Here is a 24187-nt window from a genome sequence, read left to right as displayed (position 1 = left end):
CTACAGACTAAAGGTTTCATCAGCCCACTGTTCTGTTAGGTTGGGGTTTTTGTGGCCCTTTTTTTTCCTTTCCTGGTGAAACAATCAGAGCACTGGCTTGACTTGCAGGCTGTGAAGTGCCTCGCTTGGGCAAGACAGTCATGAGGTTTGTCTGCATGTTTTTAGCTCTTAGGTGTTTCAGACTAGGTGTTCTGACACTACAGACTGTGTATTGACCTTTAAAAGCAACAGAGAGGAAACTGAACCTTTGAAGTCCCAACTCCATAACGAGGAATTTGTTCCTTGTTATCGTTTGGCTGCAGCCTTGCAGAAGGGGAAAATCCACCACGTTGTTGTGGCTGTTCCCAGCCTTCACCTCTTTCCATCTGATGACTGTGGCAGGTACAGGACCCTGAGGTGCCTGATCTCTGATCAGCAGTTCTGTCAGAAGTGCCTCAGAGCTGTGGTGTGTTTGGGTCAGGACAGTGCCACGCTCAGGGCAATGCCTTTCATGAGGTGGCTGTTGGCTCTTAGCCACATTCTCTGAGAACAACAGCCTGTCTTTAATGTGCAGCCTTGATTGTTGTCAATCTCAGGTTATGTATGACCTGATTCATGGTGAACTGAAGTACTGATGGGAGGTGCATGTTTGATTTCCCTCTTGCCCCCTTTCCTGTAGCTCTGTGTTACCTGTTTGAGTTACTGGCTAACAGTTCAGAATGATGAACTGGTAGTTCATTTGAAGTTGCTTCTGTTAATGCAGAAGAAATTCTTTAATTTTGGGAATTAGTGGAATTCTGAGCTTTATAAGTTGGGGGTTTTTTGTCTATAGAATCTGTGAATCAACTACAGAGAAAATCTTTTTTTCTGCTGCTTGTTTTGAGGTTTAGTCATGGAGTGGTTGCTTGTTTGCTATCTCTATTACTGTTGTGTCCCAGAGGTTGTGCTGGATATTTAAGAAAGTCTTATCCTGTAACTTTTAAGAAAGAAAAAAAACCCCAACATATATCTAGCTCTTTTTCCCTCATGCATTTAAACCTAATTTAGATGTAGGTGGAAACCTAAGTGTCAGTTAAATCCAAGTATTACAGTAACTGTCATAACTGAACCATCATAAGTAAAAGAGTCTGTCTTTCTGGGGTCATTTTCAGAACTAGTATGGGTGTGTTTTGAACTACAGCATCAAGTGCCTTCCATGATGCCTGACCCCTGGGTTCCCCTCTGCTTTGCAGGACGGACACGTGGAGGTGGCACGTTTGCTGTTGGACAGTGGTGCCCAGGTGAACATGCCTGCGGATTCCTTCGAGTCCCCGCTCACTCTGGCTGCCTGTGGTGGGCACGTGGAGTTGGCAGCTCTTCTGATTGAGCGGGGAGCCAACCTGGAGGAGGTCAATGATGAAGGTTACACACCTCTGATGGAGGCTGCCCGCGAAGGCCACGAGGAGATGGTGGCCTTGCTGCTGGCCCAGGGTGAGATCCCATTGGGAAGGGCACAGTGTGATCCTTTGCCATCAGATTGCTCTGATGTCACTGCTGTCCCCACAGAACAAAGCCCCCCAAACTTTGGGAGGATGAGCATTCACCTCCCCACCCCGTGTCTGGCCAGACCAGTAACGTTTTGTTTTGTTTCCCTTCCCAGGGGCAAATATAAATGCACAGACAGAAGAAACGCAGGAGACAGCCCTTACCCTGGCGTGCTGTGGAGGCTTCTCTGAAGTTGCTGACTTCCTTATTAAGGCAGGAGCTGATATAGAACTTGGCTGCTCAACACCTTTGATGGAAGCTGCTCAAGAAGGTCATCTTGAATTGGTGAAATACTTGCTGGCAGCAGGTATGTGTTCAGTGCAAGTGATCAAGCCCACAGAGGTCATAGACTTGATATTCTGTGTGATTGAGAAGATACCTGGGCTTGATAGTGGCGATGTTGTAACAAGAAACTATATTCTCAGCTACCTTAGCAAGAAGGAGAAAGCATATGTTGCACCTCAGTATTGTTTGATACTTTTAACAGAGGAAAGTGCCTCCTGGAGCACTGGATCCTGCTCCATATCTAGAAAGCATCCACAATCATGAGGAACATTGTTTCCAGCTATCTGCACTTGGGACAAAATTTTAATACAGATAATGCTTGATTTTGCATCCTACTCCAGCTCTGACTGAGCCTGGCTTTCTCATTCAGTCACCCTGAATAACCAGTTCTTTAGGAATTGTGCCCTGAGAAGTAGTGTGCAAGACACAAATCCTGGAACATGCTGAATTTCTGTGATGAGTGAGTCTTACTGCTACATTATACAGTAGGAAATTAAATCTTGCTGGAGTTGGGGCAAAGTGATGCTTCAGTGTTCACCTGTCAGTTTAAAGTTGGTGGAGTCTAAAGTGTTTTGCTTAAAATAACAAATAAGAAAGGACTTGTATTTTGGAAATCTTCCTTTTTGTGGAAAGGGATTAGTTTGTGTACTCTTTCCTAAGAATAAGCATAAAATTATCTGGATTTGTAATTCTAGAAAGTAAAGCTCCCTGCTCATCGAGGGACAGTAACAACTGTGCCACTTTGTGCAGTGACACCAGCATGTGACCACCTGTCACCAGCTCCCTTGGAACGCTCCCTGCTTGCACTTCACTGCTGATAGTGTAGAAAGTTAATTGAGGAGCCTTGTTTTGGCATCAGGGAGTCTCTAAATATATCTCACACCTTGAAAATAAGAAATTGGCTAATCGTGTTGGCATCTCTTTTTTTTAAGAATAATGTGGTGTTAACTTATCGTTTATAGTTTTCACAGAGCTCTGGTGTATGGGAAGCCAGACAAATTTTTTCAAGAAAATGGTTTTAAAGCAAATGATTTTAAAGAGCAGGGAAGAGGGGAAATTTATAGGATTGTATGGTCTTGTTGTATTAATACTAATTCAGTGACATGCATTTTGTCTGGTTTCCCTTGGCATACAGCTCCGGGTCAAATGGATGGTCTAGACAACTGTCTGGATTCACTTTTATTTGCTGTAACAACTGAAATCCTTCTTGCTGTAGAGGGACTGTAGGAATAATTGAGCATATAGGTTTAAGTGTTTAGATTGTCAGTCATGCTTTTTCCAAGCCTTGGCTTATCCCCTCTCCTCAGAGTATTTTTACTATCAGAGCAGTTTTTACCATGAGAACAATGCCCTCAGACTGTGGAGGCTGCTGGTCAGCAGGATATAGCTGTTCTCAGAGATTTTTGTGTTACATCTGGTATGAAACACTTGCTAAGGGCATGTCCAGTAAGAAGCCAATGTTGTGTTTGTAGGAGCTAATGTTCATGCCACCACAGCCACGGGGGACACAGCTCTGACCTACGCCTGTGAGAATGGACACACAGATGTGGCAGATGTGCTGCTTCAGGCTGGTGCTGATCTGGTAAGGCCTCTGCTGGGTCTTGTGGGGAAAGTGCTTTGGTTTCAAACTGTATGGCAAGCCCTGGGTGCTTAGAGAGCAAGGGAGGCGCTTTGAGCAATTAAGATTCATGTAGAGGTGTGAAAAGAGGCATGAAAGCAGCTTTTTTTGAAGCCTGCATATTCTGTTTGGTCTAAAAAATAAAGGTTCCTGTGGGTGATCTTTCATCCATTAGCGAAGGGCTTTAGCTGTAGCTTACATGTGACAGCTGTTAATCTTCATTTCAATATAATCCAAAAGTTTAACTGTTTAGCAGGATACATTTCTGTGTTGCCAATAGTCATTATGCTATTTTATTATTCCCAGACTCCCGTGGATTAGAGTTTACCTGCTCCACTGCTCTGGATTTAAAATGTTTTAGTATTAGGAACTGCTGCTTCTCTGTGTCACTCTGAACACTGTTAGACTCTTAACTTTTGCAAACTACAACACAAAACCCCAAATGCAGCAATGCCTTTAAAATGAACAGCAGAATCTGATCTCTTTTTATTCTAACTCTTGGGTTTGGCACATTGCTTTCCCTGTGTTTATTTTCTATGATGTAATCTAAGTTGTTTGTTCAGTTGTCTTTTTTTCATATCATGTAGCAGGAGACCCAAAGCTGCCTCTTCACCAGCTACAGGGATATAACATTTGGCTTTTAATCAGCAGAAAGCAATTAATACATTAGTCTTCCAAGGGAGTTTAGGAGCCTATGTCAAACAAGGCTTAAGATGGTTCTTTTAGTTGCCTTTTTGTTTTCTTCCCACTGTTCTCCTTCCCCACAAACATACTGTACTTCTGTGTTTTATCTTGTTTGGGGAGTGGGTTGGGGTTTTGGTTGGATATTCTGGGATTTTTAGTTCCTTTTAAAAAAACAAGAATGCCAGAACAGTTTATCATTGAACCTGATAAACCTAATGAAGTTACTTAAATTTCATTCTTTAATGAAGTTTTTAAAGTTTATATTTACAACTATGAAAAAATTAATACTGTAATTGGGAATAATATTTCAACTCTTCTTCAGTTTATACTTTTTTTCAGGCTTTACTAATTATTCTGCAGTAATGTTCTGCTTTATTTGTTCTTAATCAGGGAGAAAGGTCATGTTAATGGGGGGAGGGATATGTGTTTGTGAGATTTTTGGCTCACATGCTTGGAGCAACCTGGGCTAGTGGAAGGTGTCCCTGCCCATGGCAGGGGGGTCAGAACTGAATGGTCTTTGAAGGTTCTGTCCAACCCAAACCATTCCATGATCATTTTATGATTCAGAGTTTTGTCTGAACTGGGAGGGATCATCACCACCATGTCTCAGCACAGAACAGGTGTTGTTCTAGCAAGTGAAAAGGGAACTGTTGCTTTTCAGGTGATGATCCTCTGGCCTAGATATCAAGTATGTAATTCAGTTTGGGCACCAGTGAAGACCTTGAGAGCTCTGTTAGACTCATGAAGCAATGTGGCTTTGTAAGAACCAAAAGTCAAAGAAAGTGTTGTTTGGGATGAACTTTCTCCAGTTTGTGGTTAATTTTTCTGTAAAGCTCTGCAGTGACAAGTTGTACTAGAAATGAGCAGTGTCAGAGTGCTCATCTGTGTCTGTCTGCTGGAGAGCTGCTCAATCCTCTGTGATACTCTGGTGAATTTGTGTCTCCTTGTGACTATTTGTTCCTGAACTCTGGCGTGTTAACAATTCTTGAGTGCTTTTCTGATGCCTTTCTTTTAGGGACCTTTTCCATGTCCTTACAAAGTTGTCCTGTCAAAATCTGTAGCAAAACTAGCTGGCAGGCCTACACCTTTCCTTGTTAATATATGCATTTTGAAATGAGCTTGCTTTTGCCAAGTATATGAATGACTTAATCTGAGGCACAGCTGAAGCCTTCAGCCTGTGATCCCATCTGTGCCATAGTTGCATTCTAGTTCCCCCATCCTCATCAGGATTAGGGATTTCCAGGGTCTCAGCTTGAGCTCCTGCCACTGGACCAGTGTAAATTTTATTTATTTGCAAGCTTTAAGGGGGGACAGAACACCTACTTTAGGTTTTGAGATTAATAGGAGTAAAATTTTGGAGATTGGAACTCTGAAATATGAATTGATTTAAAACACTTTTGAAAGCAGTCGTATGGTTTAAAAGCTTCAGGGAAAAATAACCAGCACTTCAGTAATACATTTATTTACCTGTGTGGCAAGGATTGTCTAATCTCAAAGGTGAGAGGATAATTGTTCCTAAAGGAGTTCTCTTTTTTGTTTCTTCTTTGTGTCTTTCCTAGCAGTCACCTTCATCTCAAAGGTTGTATAAGACATGCAAAGTACATGTGTGTTCCCACAGGAACAGAGTTAAGGACTGTAAAGCTCACAAAGAGTATTGGTGATATTTAGTGGGAACTGATATCCTGCTTTTAAGCTGTCTACCTTTCAATAAACTAAAAGGACCTGTTTGGATTCCAGTTCCCTTTTGGGGTAGAATCACATCCAGATGAAAGGAGATTGTGGTCTCCTTTTTGAAGGTGACACTGCTCCTGATAAGGTGGTTGCATCTTTTCCTTTTTCAGTGAAAGCAAAAGAGAGATTGTTCTGTTTTGGACAGCGAGGAGATCCCAGCTTTTCTCAGCTGGGCCATACATAAAAAAGCTGTAAATTGGGATTTTCTAATCTAGGCTTGCAGCTGTACATGAGGCTCTGCTGCACAGGAGAGTTGATCTAGTGATGGAGTTCACCTTTCTGCTACAAGATGTATGGGAGCTTTTATGCTGAAATAGAGAGATGGAACAAAACCCATGAGGACAGCTTCATCCTTGCATTTCTCTCATTTTACACTGTCAGGCTCTCCCCAAAGCTCTTAAATACTTGTTAAAATTCCACGTGTGGCTTTCTTTAAAAGACTAAAACTACCTACCTGGCTTGAACGTAACTCTAGTAGCAAAAAAACCTGAAACACATCAAACTGCCTCTTAATTCTTCTCCTATGATACAATATTTTTACAGGCAGGTTTCTGTCATGGCAGGGATCATTGCTTGGCCTTCAGCTGATGGCATCCCTCACACTAACGTGGAGACAATTTGCTGGGGTTTGTTCTTGTAAAAGAAGCATTTGCATATGCTTTATATAAATACAAGGAAGAAGCATATTGGAAAGGTGATGGGGGATGCTTTTGGACAACTTTCATGTTCTCTGCCCTGATTTTGATTGTCCACTGAAGCTAAAAAAAGAGATAGATACAGATATAGGTACATATATATATATAATCTTTGAAATTCATGATTATTTGAGGTAAAAGACAGGATGTGAGTAGACAAAGGCACTGCACTGGCTCAGCTTCTTATTTTGGTGTGTTCTAGATGTCTTCCCTTAAAGCTTGAGTTGATGCTGTCTGCAAGCAGTTATTAGGGCTAAAGAGAGTACTGGAGTCAGAGAATTAATTTCATCTTAAAATAAAATATGCATTTCTGCCTTCCAATGTGAAAAATACCATCAAAGTGCCATAAGTTTTGAAGATCTACAGCAGGTGGGCACCCAAATGGTTTGGTTTGGCTGGACTGATGGCATGTGTGGTGCTGCAAGGATTGGAAGTGTGTAGTAGCTGAGGATCAGGTTCTGCCTGCTCGAGGAAATGACAGTTGGTTAAGCTGGGCAGAATCACTGCATTGCATTTAAATGAGGAATCTTCCTGGCATCCCTGTTTTAAGACTTCCAACACTGAAGTCTGTAGGAAGGCAGAATATTGTAAATAATTGCACCTTACTGCTGGTTATCTGCTACATCTGAATGCAATATAGGATGGCTTTCACCACCTAAGATGGCCTTAATAAATTTTGCATCTTGCCACCTTTGCATCAGTGGGGATTTAGAACTGGGTATGAACGAGTTCAGGCAGCAGTGTCCAGGTCCTGCTCAGAGCAGAGTGGTGGTCAGGAATTCTTTGCATCCACAGCTGCTTTGGGAGGGATGTGCCAGCAGAACCAGGGCTTTGCTGTGCTTCAGGCACACAGCAGCCTCTGACTTTTTAGGACCTCTTGGCAGTGGCTGAGGAAGGAAAAACTATGCCAAATACCAGAGTAAGCATCAGAGCTCAAGGGCATGCTGCTAATTCTTGCACATCACAGGGCCACATGTTCACGTAATTAGCTTTACATGTCCTGCAAATATTTCTGCCATGCAGACAGTCCAGAAATGTGCAGGTATTTATTGACAGTCAAGCAATCATTGCCCTGGGAGGGGAATCTGTTTATTTACAAAAAGGGCAAGTGGCTTCAGTAATAGGTCTGTAAGGTTTTCTGTCTGCCTGTGTGTGCCTGTGTATTGTACTACTGAGTAAACACAGAAATCAGAGCACTAATGTGGGGTTTAGCCATGTGTTAAAGCAGGGGTGGACAGTAACATGGAGCTCTCATGAAGGCCCAGGAGCAAAGCAGGAGAGGGGCTGGGATGGGCTTGGATTGGTGCACAGGGCCAGTCTCCAACAGAACATCCAGTCAAGAGGTTTCTTCCTTGAGTTTATGAACAGAAAACTAACTTAAAGTGCAGCTTGCAACCAAAGCAAGCCATATGTCAAAGGACATATGCAGATTTTTCAGGAATACTGAAACTATGGGAAGGAGTTGAGTTGTTCTGTCAAATCTCTTTTTGTCTGTATTTGTAAGTAGCAGTTTCATCCACTGTCAGTACTAAATGTTAACTTTCACTGTCAGATGTACATGCAGTTACAAAGTAAAGAGTGTATTTAGAGCTTGACCTCCCAGATATTTTATTAAAAAACCCGTGGTCCTAGTATATGATTGATCAGAGTGAATATTATTGGATATAGGATAATACTGAATATAGAGTGCACATACAAATGTTCCCAGGAAGGTTATGTTCTGTCTCCTTGTTCTGCAGGAGGGTTGATACCATTAGTCAGCATTCTTTGTGGTATTGATCATGTCTACATGGCAGGCACATTGTCTAGTTTGTAACTGCTCTAATACAGTTGTATTCAACCACATCTTTCCAGTATTCAGAAACTTTTTAAATTAGAAAGTTGTTCCTGTCGCTCATTCCCTTTATGTTGGTTTGTATCATCCTTTTGTCATCTTTATTCTCCAATCCTCTCAGTCAGAGACTTCTTGGGACCTGCAGTGATTTGTCTCTTTTTTGTTACTCATCCTCTTGGACGTGTTTTATGAACATTGTTTGCAGTTTTGCAGGTCTGGGGGGGCAGCACGTGGCAGCTCCAAACTGTGGTGCAGCAGTTTGTGGTTATTTTACACTTCCTGATTCTGGGTGATATTAGTGTTAAATACTCCTCCCTTTTTGAGGAGAAAAGTCACTGTTCTCATAATATGTTAAGTGTTTAAAATACGAAGGGGTGTGTAAGGAGGGAAACTTCTTGGTGTGATACCTCTTTTTGATGGTGTAATTTAATATTTAAGGTATGATGAAAATCAACTCCAGTCAGTTTATATTTATTACAGCCAGCTTATAGATCTTCTACTGAGACAGGTAGTTCTGGTCCCATCACAAGATGCCTCAAAAGCTGAAATAGTGATAGAATTTTTGACCATTTGTACATCTATTTTTTCTTCCTTAGGAGCATGAATCTGAAGGTGGGAGAACCCCACTCATGAAGGCTGCACGAGCTGGTCATTTATGCACTGTGCAATTCCTTATTAGCAAAGGTAAAATACTAGCTTTAATAACTGTTTAAAAAACTTTAAATGCCACTTTACAATGCTTGCATGTTTGTGATCCATGTTCAGAATTGTTCTGATTCAGTGTACAAGGGCATTTGTCAAACCCTTAAGGGTTTTTTGAATTTCATATAGTTCATGATAGAATGAATCATAAAACATTTTGCTAGTTACTGTTCCTACTCTGTTTTATAAATTAATAGAGAGATTTGAAGCACAGTAAATATTTTAGTTTCTTTAAAAAATCACTCCTTCCTTCAGAAAAAATACAGCAAATAGCATCTGAAACAGTAGCAATTGCACCACGTAGTGATGCTGTTCAATGTTTAGAATGAACATTTCTCTTACCACTTCCAAGCCCACTGTTACTGTTTTAGCTGCCTTGCCTTCCCAAGCTGAGGAGGAGGAGGATGTGTAGAAGCCAATCAGTTATTCAAAATCCCTTGCTTTAGAAAGTATGTAGGAAATAGTAAGATTAGAGGAGTAAAGTTTATCTCTATTCCACAAAATACAGTATTTGTTGAAACTTTCTTTTGGACAGAATTTCCTCGTGTCTGATTCCAAGATCATCTCTTTCCAGGTGCCAACGTGAACAGGGCTACAGCCAACAATGATCACACAGTGGTGTCCCTGGCCTGTGCTGGAGGTCACCTGGCCGTGGTTGAGCTCCTCCTGGCTCACGGGGCAGATCCTACTCACCGGCTCAAGGTATCCACTTACAGCTCTCACTTACCCCAGCTACTGAAAGAACCACAGAACTCAATTAATGGAGTAGTAAATTTGCAAATGTAAACCATAGAATCACGTCTCACGTGCTACACCAGGGAGCAAAACTCATCTTCTGGCTTTTTATTTCCAAACTCTCACTTCAGGATGGCTCAACGATGCTCATCGAAGCCGCCAAGGGAGGACACACAAATGTGGTTTCTTACTTGCTGGATTACCCCAACAATGTGTTGTCAGTTCCTGCAGCAGACTTGTCCCAGCTCACACCTCCATCTCAGGATCAGTCTCAGGTAAGGCATGAGGAGTTTCCTTAAAATAGCACCATCAATGCTGCAAATGGGCACTTCCTTAGTAGTTAATTTAGGTGTAAACATAGACAGTAAAAGGCATTTTTAAAAGTCTGCATGCAGGACTATGACAGAGTGAGTTGGTGTGACCTGCAGGGACCTGAAGAGCACATGAACTTTGTTCCCTTTTCTACCCCTTGAACAGGATAGTCCCAAACCTAGAATCTCAAAAGAATAGTATTTTCTTGTCTGTGTATGCTCAGTATTTTGTTTCAACAGTTCCAAGCCCTTGTGACAGCACCCCTCAAATGGTGTTGCTGATTTTGTTTGTTATATGAAAGAAATTTTTTGTGTAAATTCAGAGTTCTGCAGGGAGAGGTAGCTTTCTAGTGGAGTTAGTTGAATAAAAGCCTAAAGGAGTTTGGGATTTCGTGCAGAGTAACCCAGTTAACTTTGCCATATTATCCCCAATAAAATAGCTCGGGGCAGGTCATACCAAGGGGTAGCTTAGCATACACAGTTTGGGAAGGGTGCACTGGTGTGTGCTGTAGATCTGTATCTCTGTATTAACACTCCAAGATCTGGTCCATCAGCAGGTGTTTTAGCTGAGTGTGTGTCTGTGCCTTTGTTTGAAGGTTCCCCGTGTCCCGGTGCATACGCTCGCTATGGTTGTACCTCCCCAGGAGCCTGACAGGACCCCTCAAGAGAACTCCCCACCTCTCTTGGGAGTGGTGAAAGGTCAGTATGTAGCCCCTCAGAGAATATATGTGGTTTGGAAACTGGTAGACTGGGGACCATTTTATTAGAGCTTATGCATAGTGTAGCCCCCATCAGTTCTTGAACACCTCTAACAAAGTATAACTTAAAACTATTTTTCATAGTGCATAGTTTTTGCTTATTTTCCTGCATTCTACAGCATAGCAACCCTGGTTATTCTAATCTCATTATGCTCATTCTGATTTATTAGAATTATGCTTATTCTAATTTTTTGGAAGAAAATGCTTGTGGTAACTGCCATAGTGCAGACTGATAAAAAAAAAGTTCATAACCTCTAGGTGTGGTGTTAACTTTTGAATATTGTACATTGGTCATCTAGAATAGTTACAGCTGTTATCCATGAACTTCATATATCAACCTTTTTCTGTTTCTACAGTAGCAATGCAAACATGTTGGCACTGTAAAATGCCAGTGCAGATCTACTTTACAGGAGAGTTTTTGTTGTATGTTAGTTAATAGTTCTCTTGTAAGTAATCATAATATCAGGGGTTTTGCTTTGAACGTGGTTGAACTGACTGGTTAAAACTACTTGCAGTCATTAAATGGCATTCAGGAAGTTTGTTTCCAGCTGTAACAAATTCTGTAACAAATAACATGTGCTCAGTCAGCTCAGAAAGAGAAGCAAATTCTCAAGTGCAAAGTTACAAACTGCAGCTCCTAATGATCTAAAGTTTTGGATGGGGATCTTAAATACTACAGTATCCAAAGCTCTGTTAGCTAGATCTGCTTAATTCCTTTGTTTGAGGAAGCACTGAGCACTTCCAGGACAAACAAACAAAGAGAAACCCCTTAGAGGCACAAATGAACAAAGAAAAGCATCGTGTACCTGCTGGTGTACCTGCTGGTGTCTGAGCGTGCAGCTGTGCCCCTCTCCATGCCATGTGTGTGACCTCTCAGATGCACTTTGTCTCATTTCCTAGGAGGTGCAACAATTTTGGATTTCATAAAAATGAGAGTACCAAACAAATGAAAAGAATATACAACTTGTGGCTCAAATAAACCTGCAGAAAGCTATATACCAGCACGTGAGCCCTTCCAGTTCAATACCTGTTAGCACTGCAGAGTGGGAGTGTTCTGGGAGCACGTTTTTTGGTGCTTGGGAGTCACTGAGGGATTAGTTGATGCCAAGACAGAAGACTGAAGTTAAAAGCTTAAATTTTCCTGTTATTTAATCAAATTACAAAAAACAAATAGTTGACTGCAGTTTAGGAAACAGCTCTCATTGCAAACACCTTGTTGCCAATGTCAGCACATCCTTAGGTGTGTTTTTTTGCAGTACTGTGGTATTGGGACTGGCACAGGGGAGACCTCATTGTTTGCTGTGGTTCAGGACATGCTTCATGCATGTCAGCAAAACTCATCTGTGCTGCATTTCGGGAGGTGCAGCAATCCCAAATGTGTCAGCATTCCCAAAAACTGTGTGCAGAGCTCTCGTGTACCTCAGGTCTTTACGGGGAAATGGTATTTTTGTGCTCAACACTGTGCTCACTGCAGGGCAGAGTCAGTGCTGTGCTGAGCTGCCATTTGTGACTTGTTACACACACGTGGCTTCAATCCACCAGATTTCATCACTAAACTTCTTGGGAGGCAAGAGGCAAAGCTGAGGTGTGTTCATTGTTTCCAAGGTGGGGGGAGCAGTCAAGTTCCTGCATAACAAAATACTTTGCCCTGGAGAAGACATTGCTTGCCTCCAGCTGGGAGTAGCCCCTGAGTTTTTGTATAAATTATGAACTACTGGGAGTCAGGGGAGCAGCACTTTGCCTTCTCAGCCTCAGCACAGTAAGATTTATTTTTTAGGGACCTGTGTGAGTTTTGCAAGAAATACAGTAGTGACATCTTGTTTTATGAAGAGGTCTTGGCAAGTCAGATGTAAAACTTGAACACATTTAAGTGTCATTGGTACAAGTCAGATATGACATGAGGTTTTCCAAAAGAAATTGATGGTCTGATTTTGAATTATAGTATTATTCTTCAGTAAAGCAAGAAGGCATATGGGCTCATTACCATTTGAATAATTATTTTGGCAGAGGATTTAATATCAGTGTTTAGCAACTGAAAAAAAGAAACACTTCAGAGCTGATAATGGATCCAGAGAGGCTTAGATAAAGGTTGCAGGCCAAGATGGTACCTTGGAATGAACTGAAATAAAAACCAGGTGAAAGAAAAAGCAGTTCATGGGACTGACCAGAGCTCAGCTCCTACATGCTTGGGAAGGACTGGTTTTAGTGCACTTTGTTTATCATGTGTCTGTTGTGTAAAATGAAATCCCAGTGCAGTTCAGCTCTCTGTGCTTCCATGGGGAGAGGCAGGACATCCCTTCCTTGGCAGGTTGTACCTGCTGCTGCCCTTGTGGATTGCTCAGCAGGAATTGTGGTGCAGCAGCTCAGCACAAAAAGGTTTTGGGGCAGAAAACCCAAAGTGTGCTGTGTCTGCAGGCCTGAGGGTCTGTCCTGTGTGACCCCGTGAGGGCTGTGCTGCAGCTCCACCTGCACCTGCTTTTGACTAATGTAAGGTGTTTTTCAACACATCAGAATTTAAAGCAGTCTGGGTTTGGACACTGAGGTATCAGGGGTTTTGTAAGCTTTTCCCCAGATTTGTTTTAGTTCATAGTTATTCTGGAATTGTGCTTACAAATTAGCTAATTGGCCTTGCCTGAGTGCTTACAGCCTGCCAACATGCTGTCATTAGACTTTTCCACTGCTGTGGGCAGTAACTTGCAGCATTTTTCATTTGGGGTGCAGGTTTTTTTTAGAATTCCACAAAACCAAATAGGCTTGTTCAAGTGAAATCTGCCCACATCTGCCTTTGATCCCTGTGAAGGAGGCCACATTTCTCTTAAAATCAAGTAGTACTTTTGGAATCTGTAGGCTTTCTAAGTTAGTCCCTCAATATATGGTATCCCCTGGATCCCTGTGCTAAATCTAACAGTCTGATGGTGTGGAGAAAGAAAAGAAAGACCATCTCTGTGTAACTTCAATAGCTACAAATTCAATTAATATTTTTTACTCCAATATCTGACTTTTATGTCTAATACTGAGTTGCATATCCTGGCAGAGATACATTGTGTGATTTAATTGAAATATAGGCCAGGTTAACAGTCAAACCAGGAAATTATGTGGTTTTCATTGAGGTGAAGGCATTAGAAAGGCAAGCTGGTATTCCTGCTTTTCCATTCTGACTTCTTCCAGACTTCTCAACTGCACAGTCCAGCTGCCTACTCGTTGTGTCTGATCAACTCTTACCCTTTCCTCCTGGAAATCTCCTGCCTGGGTCAGCAGCTGGCTCAGGAGTCTGGGATGAGTTCCCAAGGGAGATTTCACTGTCTGTGCCTCCTGGCTTTCAAACTTTACTAACACTTTCTTTGTAGACTTAAAGACTTCTACTGCTCTTCTCTGTGAATCCTCAGCAGTGCAGGCAGGTGATTTAACACCAGCACATGTGTAGGTCCCCAGGAGCACAAGTGTGGAACAATCTTTTTGTGGTGGTTTGTGGAATTCTGCTCCTTTGAAGCCTCAGTCACCTCCTTGCCACTGACTAATTCAGTTACATCTTAGCAATTTTCCAGTTAGATACCATGAAGCCACCAGAGGAAACTTGGGAAGAAGACTAAGATTGGAAAGTAGCTCAAATTTTTGAATGGCTGAAAATTGAGTTCAGTTTGGCTTGGATTTATCCATTTAGCTGTTGCCTGTTGGATGGCATTGCAACTGTTCCCTGCAATTTTCCATAGAAACAGCTGCAGAAGTGACAGAGACTGGCAAAATTACTCCGTGGCTCCAGGAGGAACATAGTGAAAATACAAACTCATCTCAGCATTCAGCCTTCCACCATTTGTCCTCTTCTTTATAAAGAATTCAGTATGTATTAAAAACCATGTAGCAGATGAATTTACTTGGGAAAAGTAGGCTATTTTTTTTGCCAAATTGGCCAGATTATATAATACTGTACTTTGCATTTGTATGTATGTGGAGTTACTGATTGTTTCTCCAGGTCCTTAGAGCTGAATTTCTGACTGATACGAATTTACAGTTAAACACAGTATTTGCATGAAAATTCAATATTGAGTTCATCTTACTCCTGTTAATGAGGCTGGTGAATTTTCATTGCAGACTGCAAATTGAACTGTCAACTTCTGAGTGAAATCAGATTTTAAAAAGAAAAAACCCTAAAGTGCAAGAACAGTGGACAAGCAATGCTGTTAACAGAGCACAAAGATGACATGGTGATTCATACAGATTTATGTAACAGGGTCTCCAGCTGAATGGACAAATGTGTATCACACAGCTGACTTTTTTCTTACTGTTTTGGGGGTTTTTTTTATGCTGGGAAAATCTTTTGGACTTTAACTGTTCGGATTTGGATCCATTTTTTTGTCATTTAACAACTTCAGAAAATAAGGAACCATCAAGTCTTAGAATGTCATCTCATAAAATGTAAAATATAGCAAAACTGAAAGGGCATATAAATTAGTTCCATCTTGGGAGAATTTACATTCTGTGGATTATAAGTCAGGGCTAGAAGAGCAAGTTCTATGAGAATCATAACCACTCAGGAAGAAATAGAGTGTCAGACTCGTTTATAGGCAGCAACACTATAAAGTGTGAATGTGTTCTAAACAAATTTAAATTAGAAGAGTTCAATTGCTTGAGAGAGCCACCCTGAGGAGTACAAAACTGAAGGGTATTTTTCCCAGACTCTTACTCACAATGTTTAAGGCCTTTAAATGTTTTTTGCAGCCAGAGGCATTAAAACCTGGTCGTGGTGTCCTCCCTGCGTGTTCCTGGCTACTCCAGAGGCCGGGAATGATGCCTGGGAGAGGCTCATCAGGGTCAACAGGCTGTTCCAACTCGAGTCTGGGGGAGATGATCTGCAGTGTATGGGAGAAGTACAGGAGATTGCCTTAGGAAACACCTGTCACTTCCTGGAGGGATGTGGAAATGGGAGAAGGGGATGGGCAACTGTGTTGGGGCAGAGTAGATCTTACCCTGAGTCGTGTATGTTGGTCAGAAACCTACCTGAAGACATGTGCATGCTCTACAGGAATCGTGGTGAGGTTTAGCTGGGCAGGGTTGGACCAGAACCTGCGGGAATATGGAAATGCTGTTCACAAAATAATTTGGGAAACGGTCCTTTCCTTACTCTGGGGATTTCCTGGCATGGCCAGAACCACTCTGGGTTTTCTGACAGCTGAACAATCCTTTGTCCTGTAATCCTGGTGCCTGGGGGCAGGTGGTATCTGTGTAGCAACATGGAGATTTCAGTGATCTTCAGTCTAAACAACTTGTTTTCATACTAAACAAAAGGTCTCCTAAAAGTATCCAAAACAGTTGCTTTAGCCAGATTGGCTTCTTAATCTTGCTAGGTGTGATTTTATGGTAGGTTGTTGTGTGACTGATGCTTCCCACAAAAGACAGAGGTATAAAATAAATTTTAAAAACAGGTTGAAGTGATTATTATCTGGCCTGTGATTGGATTCTTAAGTCTTACTGCACTTACGTATTTCAGAAGTGAAAGTACAAAGTGGCTTGTTCATAATTGCATACTGAAATGGGCACAGTAATTGTCACAATATTGTAATATAGAAGAGATTTGGATAAACCAGGAAATTGCTCCTTCCAGGACTATAATATTCTATCCCAGTGTTTGCATATTCAGAGCTACCAACAATGTCTTCTCCACCTCTGGTTTGACCTGTCTGTCCAGGTGGACATGTCAGGTTTAGCAGATCTTTATTCCTACCCCTCATCCTCTTACAGTCTCCCCACAGTTACAGGTTGCAGCTGTTTTCTGGCCTGGAAAGGGTGATCTGGAACCTGAAAAGTGGCCCTGCTAACGATTAGAAGCTGATAAAAGTAAATTTCCGTGCCTCTGCTGGAACTTGAGAGCCCAGCTCTTCACTTGCTGGTGTCCTAACACCTGTTTTCCAAAACTCTCCCATCTTTCCCTTCTGGTTCCCAGTCAGAACTGTGTCTGGGATGTGCTGCCAGCTGGGGGCCCAGCCCTGGCTCCTCTGCCCAGCCCAGCTCTCGAGGTGGGGTTGTGTTTCTGCTCTTTGCTTTCCCTTGTGCTCCTAGGAAAGCTTTCCCATGCCAGGCTTGTTTTCTCCCCAGGTTGGACTTAATTGAGAGGGACAGCACTGGTACTTTATTCTGGGGGGCTCTTTGAACTGCAGCTTTTCTTTCCTACAGAGTAATGAAAGCTGTCCAGACCTGCCAGGCTGGGGGAATGCCTTGTGTTGGGATGGGAATGACAGACACAGGAATCTTAGGGATGACATTGAACAGAGCAGGACAGAGGGTTCCCATCTCAGCTGTGGTAGGAATTTGCAGTTTGGTCACTATAATGCTTCTGCTACTTCAGCAGAGGAGCATCTTAGTTTCAAAACAAAGATACAGACAAACCTTTCAGAGATTTTTTTTTTTTTTTTTTTTTGGTGAGAGCAAATACATATTTCAAGAGTGGTCTCAAAAACTTATAAGTTACACTGGTTAAAATGAAAGAATAACTCTGTAAACTCTGAGTGCAGGACAAAGCCAAACAGCCATGGGTGTTACAGCAGCCAGCACAGAGCAAGGGATTGCTGGACTTCACCCAAATTCCTTATTTTCTGCTGGGAAATGGTCTGGGGACTCATTTATGCTTCAGAGACAAAAATAATAGTAGTGGTGGGGAGAGGTGCTCAGCTGGAACTACTGACCTGCCCAGAGTATGGAGCTGGAGAAGGAGCATCCTGAAGGGTCTCCAGTGGCTGTGGGATGTTGGGCTGTTACCTGGGGTTATTGGAGGGTGGCTGTGGGATGCTGGGTTGTTTCCTGGGGTTGGTAAGGTTCTTGTTTTTTCCATTAAAATTAGATACAGTTTGCTTTCACTCCAGCAAGTCTGGTGTAGGTATTCAGCACAGAGTTGGTTCAGTTCTATTTCTATAAGAGAAAAACCTCACCTTTGTTTGTTTTTACAATTAGTTCCTCCAAAAAAGGTTCATTTCAGAGTGAGGTGTGTGTGACTCCTGTTTTGACAGCAATGCAAGATGAAGTCGTTTGTGAATTAGTGTTTTGGTGAAGGATGGCCTAGAGAGAAATAAAACTGTATTTTAGGAAACTTAATCCTTCCAGAACTGGTAACTTATCTGGGACCTAGTTCTTGCATCCAGACTTTGACTTTAATGTGTGATGTTTAGGTAACTTTATTAAACCCTGGCTCAAACTGTGCATAATTTTAGTTCCCTTGTAATGATTAATTTTACAAGCCTGCTCTGTAAACCTTCAAATTTTCTTCCTTTTTTTTCTGAGGCTTCAAATATTGCTGCTTGGGTATAGCAAATGACTTTTAGTGCAGGGAATTATTTGATCAGGCTAAAACTTTCCACATTTTTAATTAAAGTTTCTGACACTGAAGTCGTAATTGAGATTTCAACAGATAATAGTTTGCTTTTAGCAAGATGTGAGTGGAGTTTCCCAAATGTGGCTTTCAGGAAAGCAGCCATGGGTTTCCTTGAGGACAGTCAGCACTTGTGGCAGTGCTGCCCTGGCTTGGTGGGCCTTGGTGAAGGTTAGTTTTAAGGCCTCAATAGTGAATTGTTAATAGAATTGTTCAGAATAGAATTGTTCATTTGTTACTGGAAGGGGAGGTGAGCAAGTTGTTGTTAGTTTTGTCTCAGAGCTTTAAAAAAGGTGCTAAAATTTCACAATCCATTTGTATGCACTAAGTTTGCAGTGGCAGATTCTGTTTGTAATGTAAAGGTAATGTAAAGGTGTTTGGGGAAATCCCAGTTCTAAGTGCTGATCTTATTGTCAGGTTAGTCTGCTCTCAACTATAGATTTGTAAACTTGCTGTTGGAAGTCAGCCTCTGGAAAATACTCTCAGTTTAATTGCTCTGCACACACAGAAGAACTTTGGGAACTCAGTAAATTATGTAAATTGCCTTGCTCTTCCTGCTGATTTCCCTTCCCAAGTGCATTGTCATGTATGTCAGAAACTACATGTAGAGGCTCTTTATTCCTTAAGATTAAAATAGCTGTTCAAAGGCCTATGAGGATCAATACCGAAAATTCCAGCTATATTCTTTGTCCTCTCTTGTCTTAACATGGAGTGTAGGGTTTGCCTTTCTGTGCTTTGCCAGATGTGCAGTGTTAGTTGTAAAGATTTTTTTTTTAAAATTTTTTTTTAATTTTTTTTTTTTTTTTTTTTTGGTGGGTGAGAGGGGAGGTTTGGGGTATCTTCAGCATGGCATTTTTTCAAACATTTTTCATGTGCTTAGGTGCATCCAAGCAGAAGTCAAGTTCCCTGCAGGTAGCAGATAAGGACCTACTGCCACCTTTTCACCCATACCAGCCTTTGGAATGCATAGTAGAAGAGACTGAAGGCAAGCTGAATGAACTTGGACAGAGAATTAGTGCTATTGAAAAAGCACAACTTAAATCATTGGAATTAATTCAAGGTGAACCTTTAAATAAAGATAAGATTGAAGAACTTAAAAAGAACAGAGAAGAACAAGTACAGAAGAAGAAGAAAATATTGAAGGAGCTGCAGAAGGTGGAAAGGCAGTTGCAGATGAAAACCCAACAGCAGTTTACCAAAGAATATTTGGAGACCAAAGGTCAGACAGACACACCACCTGCCCTGCAGCAGCAGTGCTCACTTACAGGGGTCTTCCCAGAAGTGGAAGCTGATAAGGGTCTACCAGAGGATAACTTTTCAGGGTTACCTCAGGTTGACACAATCTTGTCTAAAGATGACGAGCAACACCAGTCTCCACCACCTGCTGAACAAATAGAGTTTGTCCCCATCCAGCCTTTGCCAGCACCGCAATGTAATTTTTCTGGTAACTTAGGTTATAATGGGACAGAGTCTCTTGAACTTCAGAAAGCATTAGGGAATCAGCAGAATGTAGGACAGCAGCAGCAAATTGCTGGGCAGGGGCTCTTAGTTCAAGAACCAGACGGATTAATGGTTGCCACTCCAGCACAGACGCTTACCGACACTCTTGATGACCTAATAGCAGGTGGGTTAAGAAATATACCTATTTTTGCATTAATTTGTGTGCTCAGTTTCCCTCTCTCTCCTTCCCTCCAAATACGTCTTGGGGTTTTCCAGTTTGGGAATACTTGCTTGAGAATGAAGTTCCTGATTAGTGCTATTAATCCTAACAGTGACTTCCAATTCTAACATGAGACTTTTAAATACCTTTTTTTTTTCTCCAAAGTGCAAAACTTCCTGTACTAGACACCTGTTTTAGCCCCTTTGGCCTCATCTTTTTCTGTGCTTCTTTGTAAAGCCTCGTCATTAGTAGTGCCCATTAGGAAACCAGAAAGCATGGCAGATTTGTATCTTCTGTAGAATTTTCTGTGCAGGCTTGTACCTCAGTGACTTTCTTCCATGTGATAGCCATCTCTAGAAAAAAAAAACCAAATTGCTGTCACTTGTAAGGACAAATGTGCCCCTCTCCTTGCTGCTGGAGCTTAAACACAGCCTGGAATCCACGCACGACTGCTCCGTTCTGTGATGGGTTATGTTTGCAGAGTCCCCCCTAAAGCCTGGTTGTATGGGAATATCTGCTGGTTAGATGTTCCACATGGCAAAAACGTGTCCTGTTAGCTGGAGGAAAAGCAAAAACCCCAACATCCTTCCAAGTGTTGATACAGTGTTGAAGAGGAATGAGAGTTCCCACACATCAGGGCGTTTGAGTCCCCTCGTGCAAAAAGAGGGATCACTTTGGGTCACTTCATTTCGTGGATTTGACTAGGATTGAGGTTTGCTGCTGGAGGTATGTAGGATATAGCCAGTGTTGTTTGGTCTGTAGTTTTGCTTTTTTCTTTTTTTTAATTCAGTGTTTTTCAACTTTTCTTTGTGCCTTGTGCCTGTACCCCTGCCCATTATTTTCCTGTCTGTCTCCCCTGCCCTTCCCGTTTCGTAGTTGGTGCCCTGTCCTCTGAAGTTTATGTCGAGGCTGTAGAAGTGTTGGTGAGATCTGTGGCCAGCCATTCCTGGGAGCCTTGGGAATGGTAATTGCACCAAGCTCATGCAAGTTGAGACCACCTGTGACTTTGCAACCTCCCATGGAACCCACAGTCAGTGGAGGAGTGTGGGGTGCTTGTACCACTCCCATCTGCTCGCTGGTGTAATTCCAGTAAAGCCTCTTGTTTTGTAGAGCATTGGTGTTAGTTCCCCCTGTTCTGGCATCTGCTCCGTGGTGCTCTTCAGGATACTCGGCCAACATTAAAACATTCTCAATTTTTATTACTCAAAATTTTAGTACTGGAGTGTGTGAGGAGGAAAATTTGAATGGTTAATGCAAAACATGATCAGCGAGGTCTTGATCGCCGGGGTAGTTGCAGAGAGTTGAACGTGTGTAGCACGAGGCTCTGGAGTCTGTACCCCCTCGAGGTCAGCAACTGGTGTTACATCCAATGCCCCCACAATGAAAAGTGCTGCAGTGTGAGAACTCTGCTGTGCAAAAAAAGATTACAAACAACCAGAAAAACCATCTTAAAAATCATTAAAAACCCCTTGGATAGATATTGGTTCATTTTCTGAAACTGGTTACTGTTTTTGCTCAGTAATTAAAGACTTTTTTATGCTAAGAAGTGAGATTTACTGATTTCCAAAGTAACTACAAATAGCACCCTCTTCTGCAACTATTAGAAAGTACATTCACAGAAATGCAACTCAAGGAAACTTTAGCTGGCGAATTACAGAGCCTTCTGCAAAAGTGTGTTGATGTTGCTTCATTGAAATATATTTTCTTCTTGAAATTCCTAAGTTTCTTTTACTTCTCTCCTCCCCAAAAAAAAATTGTTGGGAGAGAGATAATTTTCTCAGTTTTTAAATCCAGACTGTGTAAAAGTGATTCCCAGGGAAATTATAAATCTGAGATAATGTAGGATTGTGTCCATGTAAAAACAAACTGTAAACTTCCCTACTCATACTCTGAACTCTTTGATCCATATTTAAAGTGCACTTTTTTCCACAAACTTACCAATTAGTCCTTAATTTTTTTAAAGAAATTCTGAACAGTAGAAACTGTTACAAGAACTGATTTTTACGTGCGTGCTACAGATCCAGGTAAAATGGTTCAGGGGCTTGTGCATGGGAAACTTGGATTTTAGGGAGGTTTTGTCCCCTTAATCCCACTGCTGGATCTGCTGTGATGGTGGTGAGTGACTCTGGGTTTCAAAGAGGTATGAACATTTCTGTTCCTGCTGAGTATTCCAGTTTGGATGGGGGCTGCTTCAGAGGAACAGAAATGCCTTTTCCCTCTGCCCTGTTGCTCATACCAGTGGTGATATCCAGAGGAGATGCTCCAAGGCTGGAGACAGGGTGGGATGGCTGGGGGTGTTCAGCCTGGAGAAGAGAAGGATTTAGGGAGACTTAAGAGACCTTTCCAGTGCCTAAAGGGGCTCCAAGAAAGCTGGAGAGAGACTTTGAACAAGGGCCTGGAATGGCAGGACAGGGGGGAAATGGCTCCACACTGCCAGAGGGCAGGGTTGGGTGGGATATTAGGGAGAAATCCTTCCCTGTGAGGGTGGGGAGGCCCTGGCACAGGTTGCCCAGAGAAGCTGTGGCTGCCTCATCCCTGGAAGTGTCCAAGGCCAGGTTGGACAGGGCTTGGGGCAGCCAGGTCTAGTGGAAGGTGTCCCTGCCCATGGCAGGGATGGAACAAGATGATCTTCAAGGTCTCTTCCAGCCCAAGCCATTCTGTGATCTTACACTGCAAGAGGCAGATTTTTCCAAGCCCCAGTTGGGACCAGTTGTAAGGGAGAACTTGCATTTCTGTAAAGCCACAAATCTGTATTTTGCTGACCAACTTAACAGTGAAAACATACATAAGTGGAGTGTTTATCTTATCATTTCTCTATGTCTGCTGGCACAGTCTGCTGGCTCTGAGTTGCTGAGGTTGTGGATGTCAAAGTGCAAAGTGGCACCTGCCTGGCAGTGAGTCGTGGGCAGATATGTACCTGTGTCCCATCTTTCAAAAAGCTACACAGAGGTACCCAAGTACCTTTTGGAAAGGCAGCTAAAACCTAAAAACAAAGCATCTCTTTCCACTCCAGAATGTTTTGGTTGTAATGGAGTTTTTAGATGTGCTGATGCAAAAATCTTGCACCTGATCCTGTGCTGAAGATGTGACTTAACTACAGTCAAAATTTTAATCATGTTTACTGAGGAGACAGAGACATGGTGCAGTTTAGAGTGGGAAAGCAGTAAATTAGTTTGGAACACATCTACCATTTTCATTACTCAGTATTTGGTTTCTTGTAGTCTCTTGTTGCAGCTTCATTTCAGTTCAAGTTCTTCATTTACCATAGTAGATTTCTTAGTTGGCAGTATCTGAATTGAGACTTTTTTTTCTGGTTTAGAGTATCAAAGATGAGGAACTTTCTTTTTTCTGTTGCTGGACTTTGTCTTTAGTTGGAATATTTTTATTTCTCTTTGTTTTACTCAGTTGATATTTTTAGGCTTCTGTCCCACTTTGCTCCTGTGAGCTCATGTTTCTAAACTGAAATTTCAGGTGTCTTCTGAGAAACTTATTCAGTTCTGAAATTCTGGTTGTAGTCATGATACAGAATTATGGTATTTTAAGGTAAAGATTTGGAAGGTGCCATCTGAGTTACTGTGTTTAGGATTGGTGTTTGGATTAAAACTGGTCACTGGGATAATCTGGAGTGAGAGATAGTGACTCAAGAAAGGAGCCACAGTTACCAACGTGCAGCTGAAATTTCATCCAGCCCCAGGTTCTGGAAATGCATCCGGAGTTATATTGTATAAAATACCAACTTCTTGCTTTCTGTTGTTTTGCTCATGTTTCCTTTGATATTTTATCATAACTTTGGGAAATAGTCACCCATGTCTTTGGAGGCCAGTGTTCAGCTTCACACTGATACAAAGACAGACCCTTGGGAACATTGCAAGCCCTTCATAGCATGTGAGGAAACCTGGATTTTGTCATGTGTAGGATAGCTTTTTTTTTTAAACAAGTCTTTTAAATATTGAAGTCTATGGGAACATCTAAAACCTATGTCACAAAACTAGCAATATGTGAAGATCACATTTTGAAAATGAATTTTTTTGAAATTTTTAACCAAAACCTGGATATCATTGTGCCCTTCCTGGTGTGAAGACAAAACACCTCTTCAGTAGGAAGCAATCTACATGTTGGAAAGTTCTCCCCTTTTCTCCTCAGAGGGTGAAAGCCACAGATTTTAATTTAGCATAGAGATGCTGCAGGTGCTCATCAACCTCAGTTGGGGCTGTCCCCTCCTGCCAGCCTTTCCTTGGAACCATGGTGGGTTCATCCCCTCCTGCCAGCCTTTCCTTGGAGCCATGGTGGGTTCATCCCCTCCTGCCAACCTTT

The 24187-nt window shown here is 42.0% G+C and overlaps 1 protein-coding gene across 1 annotated transcript in view; it reads left to right on the top strand.

The window, feature by feature from the left end:
* LOC113947166 (ankyrin repeat and KH domain-containing protein 1-like) overlaps nucleotides 1–24187 on the top strand; it is a 99726-nt gene that overhangs the window by 43973 nt on the left and 31566 nt on the right. Inside the window, exons 9-16 of the mRNA XM_027643462.1 lie at nucleotides 1212–1449; nucleotides 1619–1810; nucleotides 3261–3370; nucleotides 8947–9034; nucleotides 9627–9754; nucleotides 9919–10062; nucleotides 10695–10797; nucleotides 19094–19837. Coding sequence (XP_027499263.1) covers nucleotides 1212–1449; nucleotides 1619–1810; nucleotides 3261–3370; nucleotides 8947–9034; nucleotides 9627–9754; nucleotides 9919–10062; nucleotides 10695–10797; nucleotides 19094–19837 — 1747 coding nt within the window. The remainder of the gene's footprint in view (nucleotides 1–1211; nucleotides 1450–1618; nucleotides 1811–3260; nucleotides 3371–8946; nucleotides 9035–9626; nucleotides 9755–9918; nucleotides 10063–10694; nucleotides 10798–19093; nucleotides 19838–24187) is intronic.

The sequence above is a fragment of the Corapipo altera genome, unplaced genomic scaffold (genome assembly GCF_003945725.1).
Source record: "Corapipo altera isolate COAL_440 unplaced genomic scaffold, ASM394572v1 75, whole genome shotgun sequence".
Lineage (NCBI taxonomy): Eukaryota > Metazoa > Chordata > Aves > Passeriformes > Pipridae > Corapipo > Corapipo altera.
This window is presented reverse-complemented; position numbering and strand designations above follow the sequence as displayed.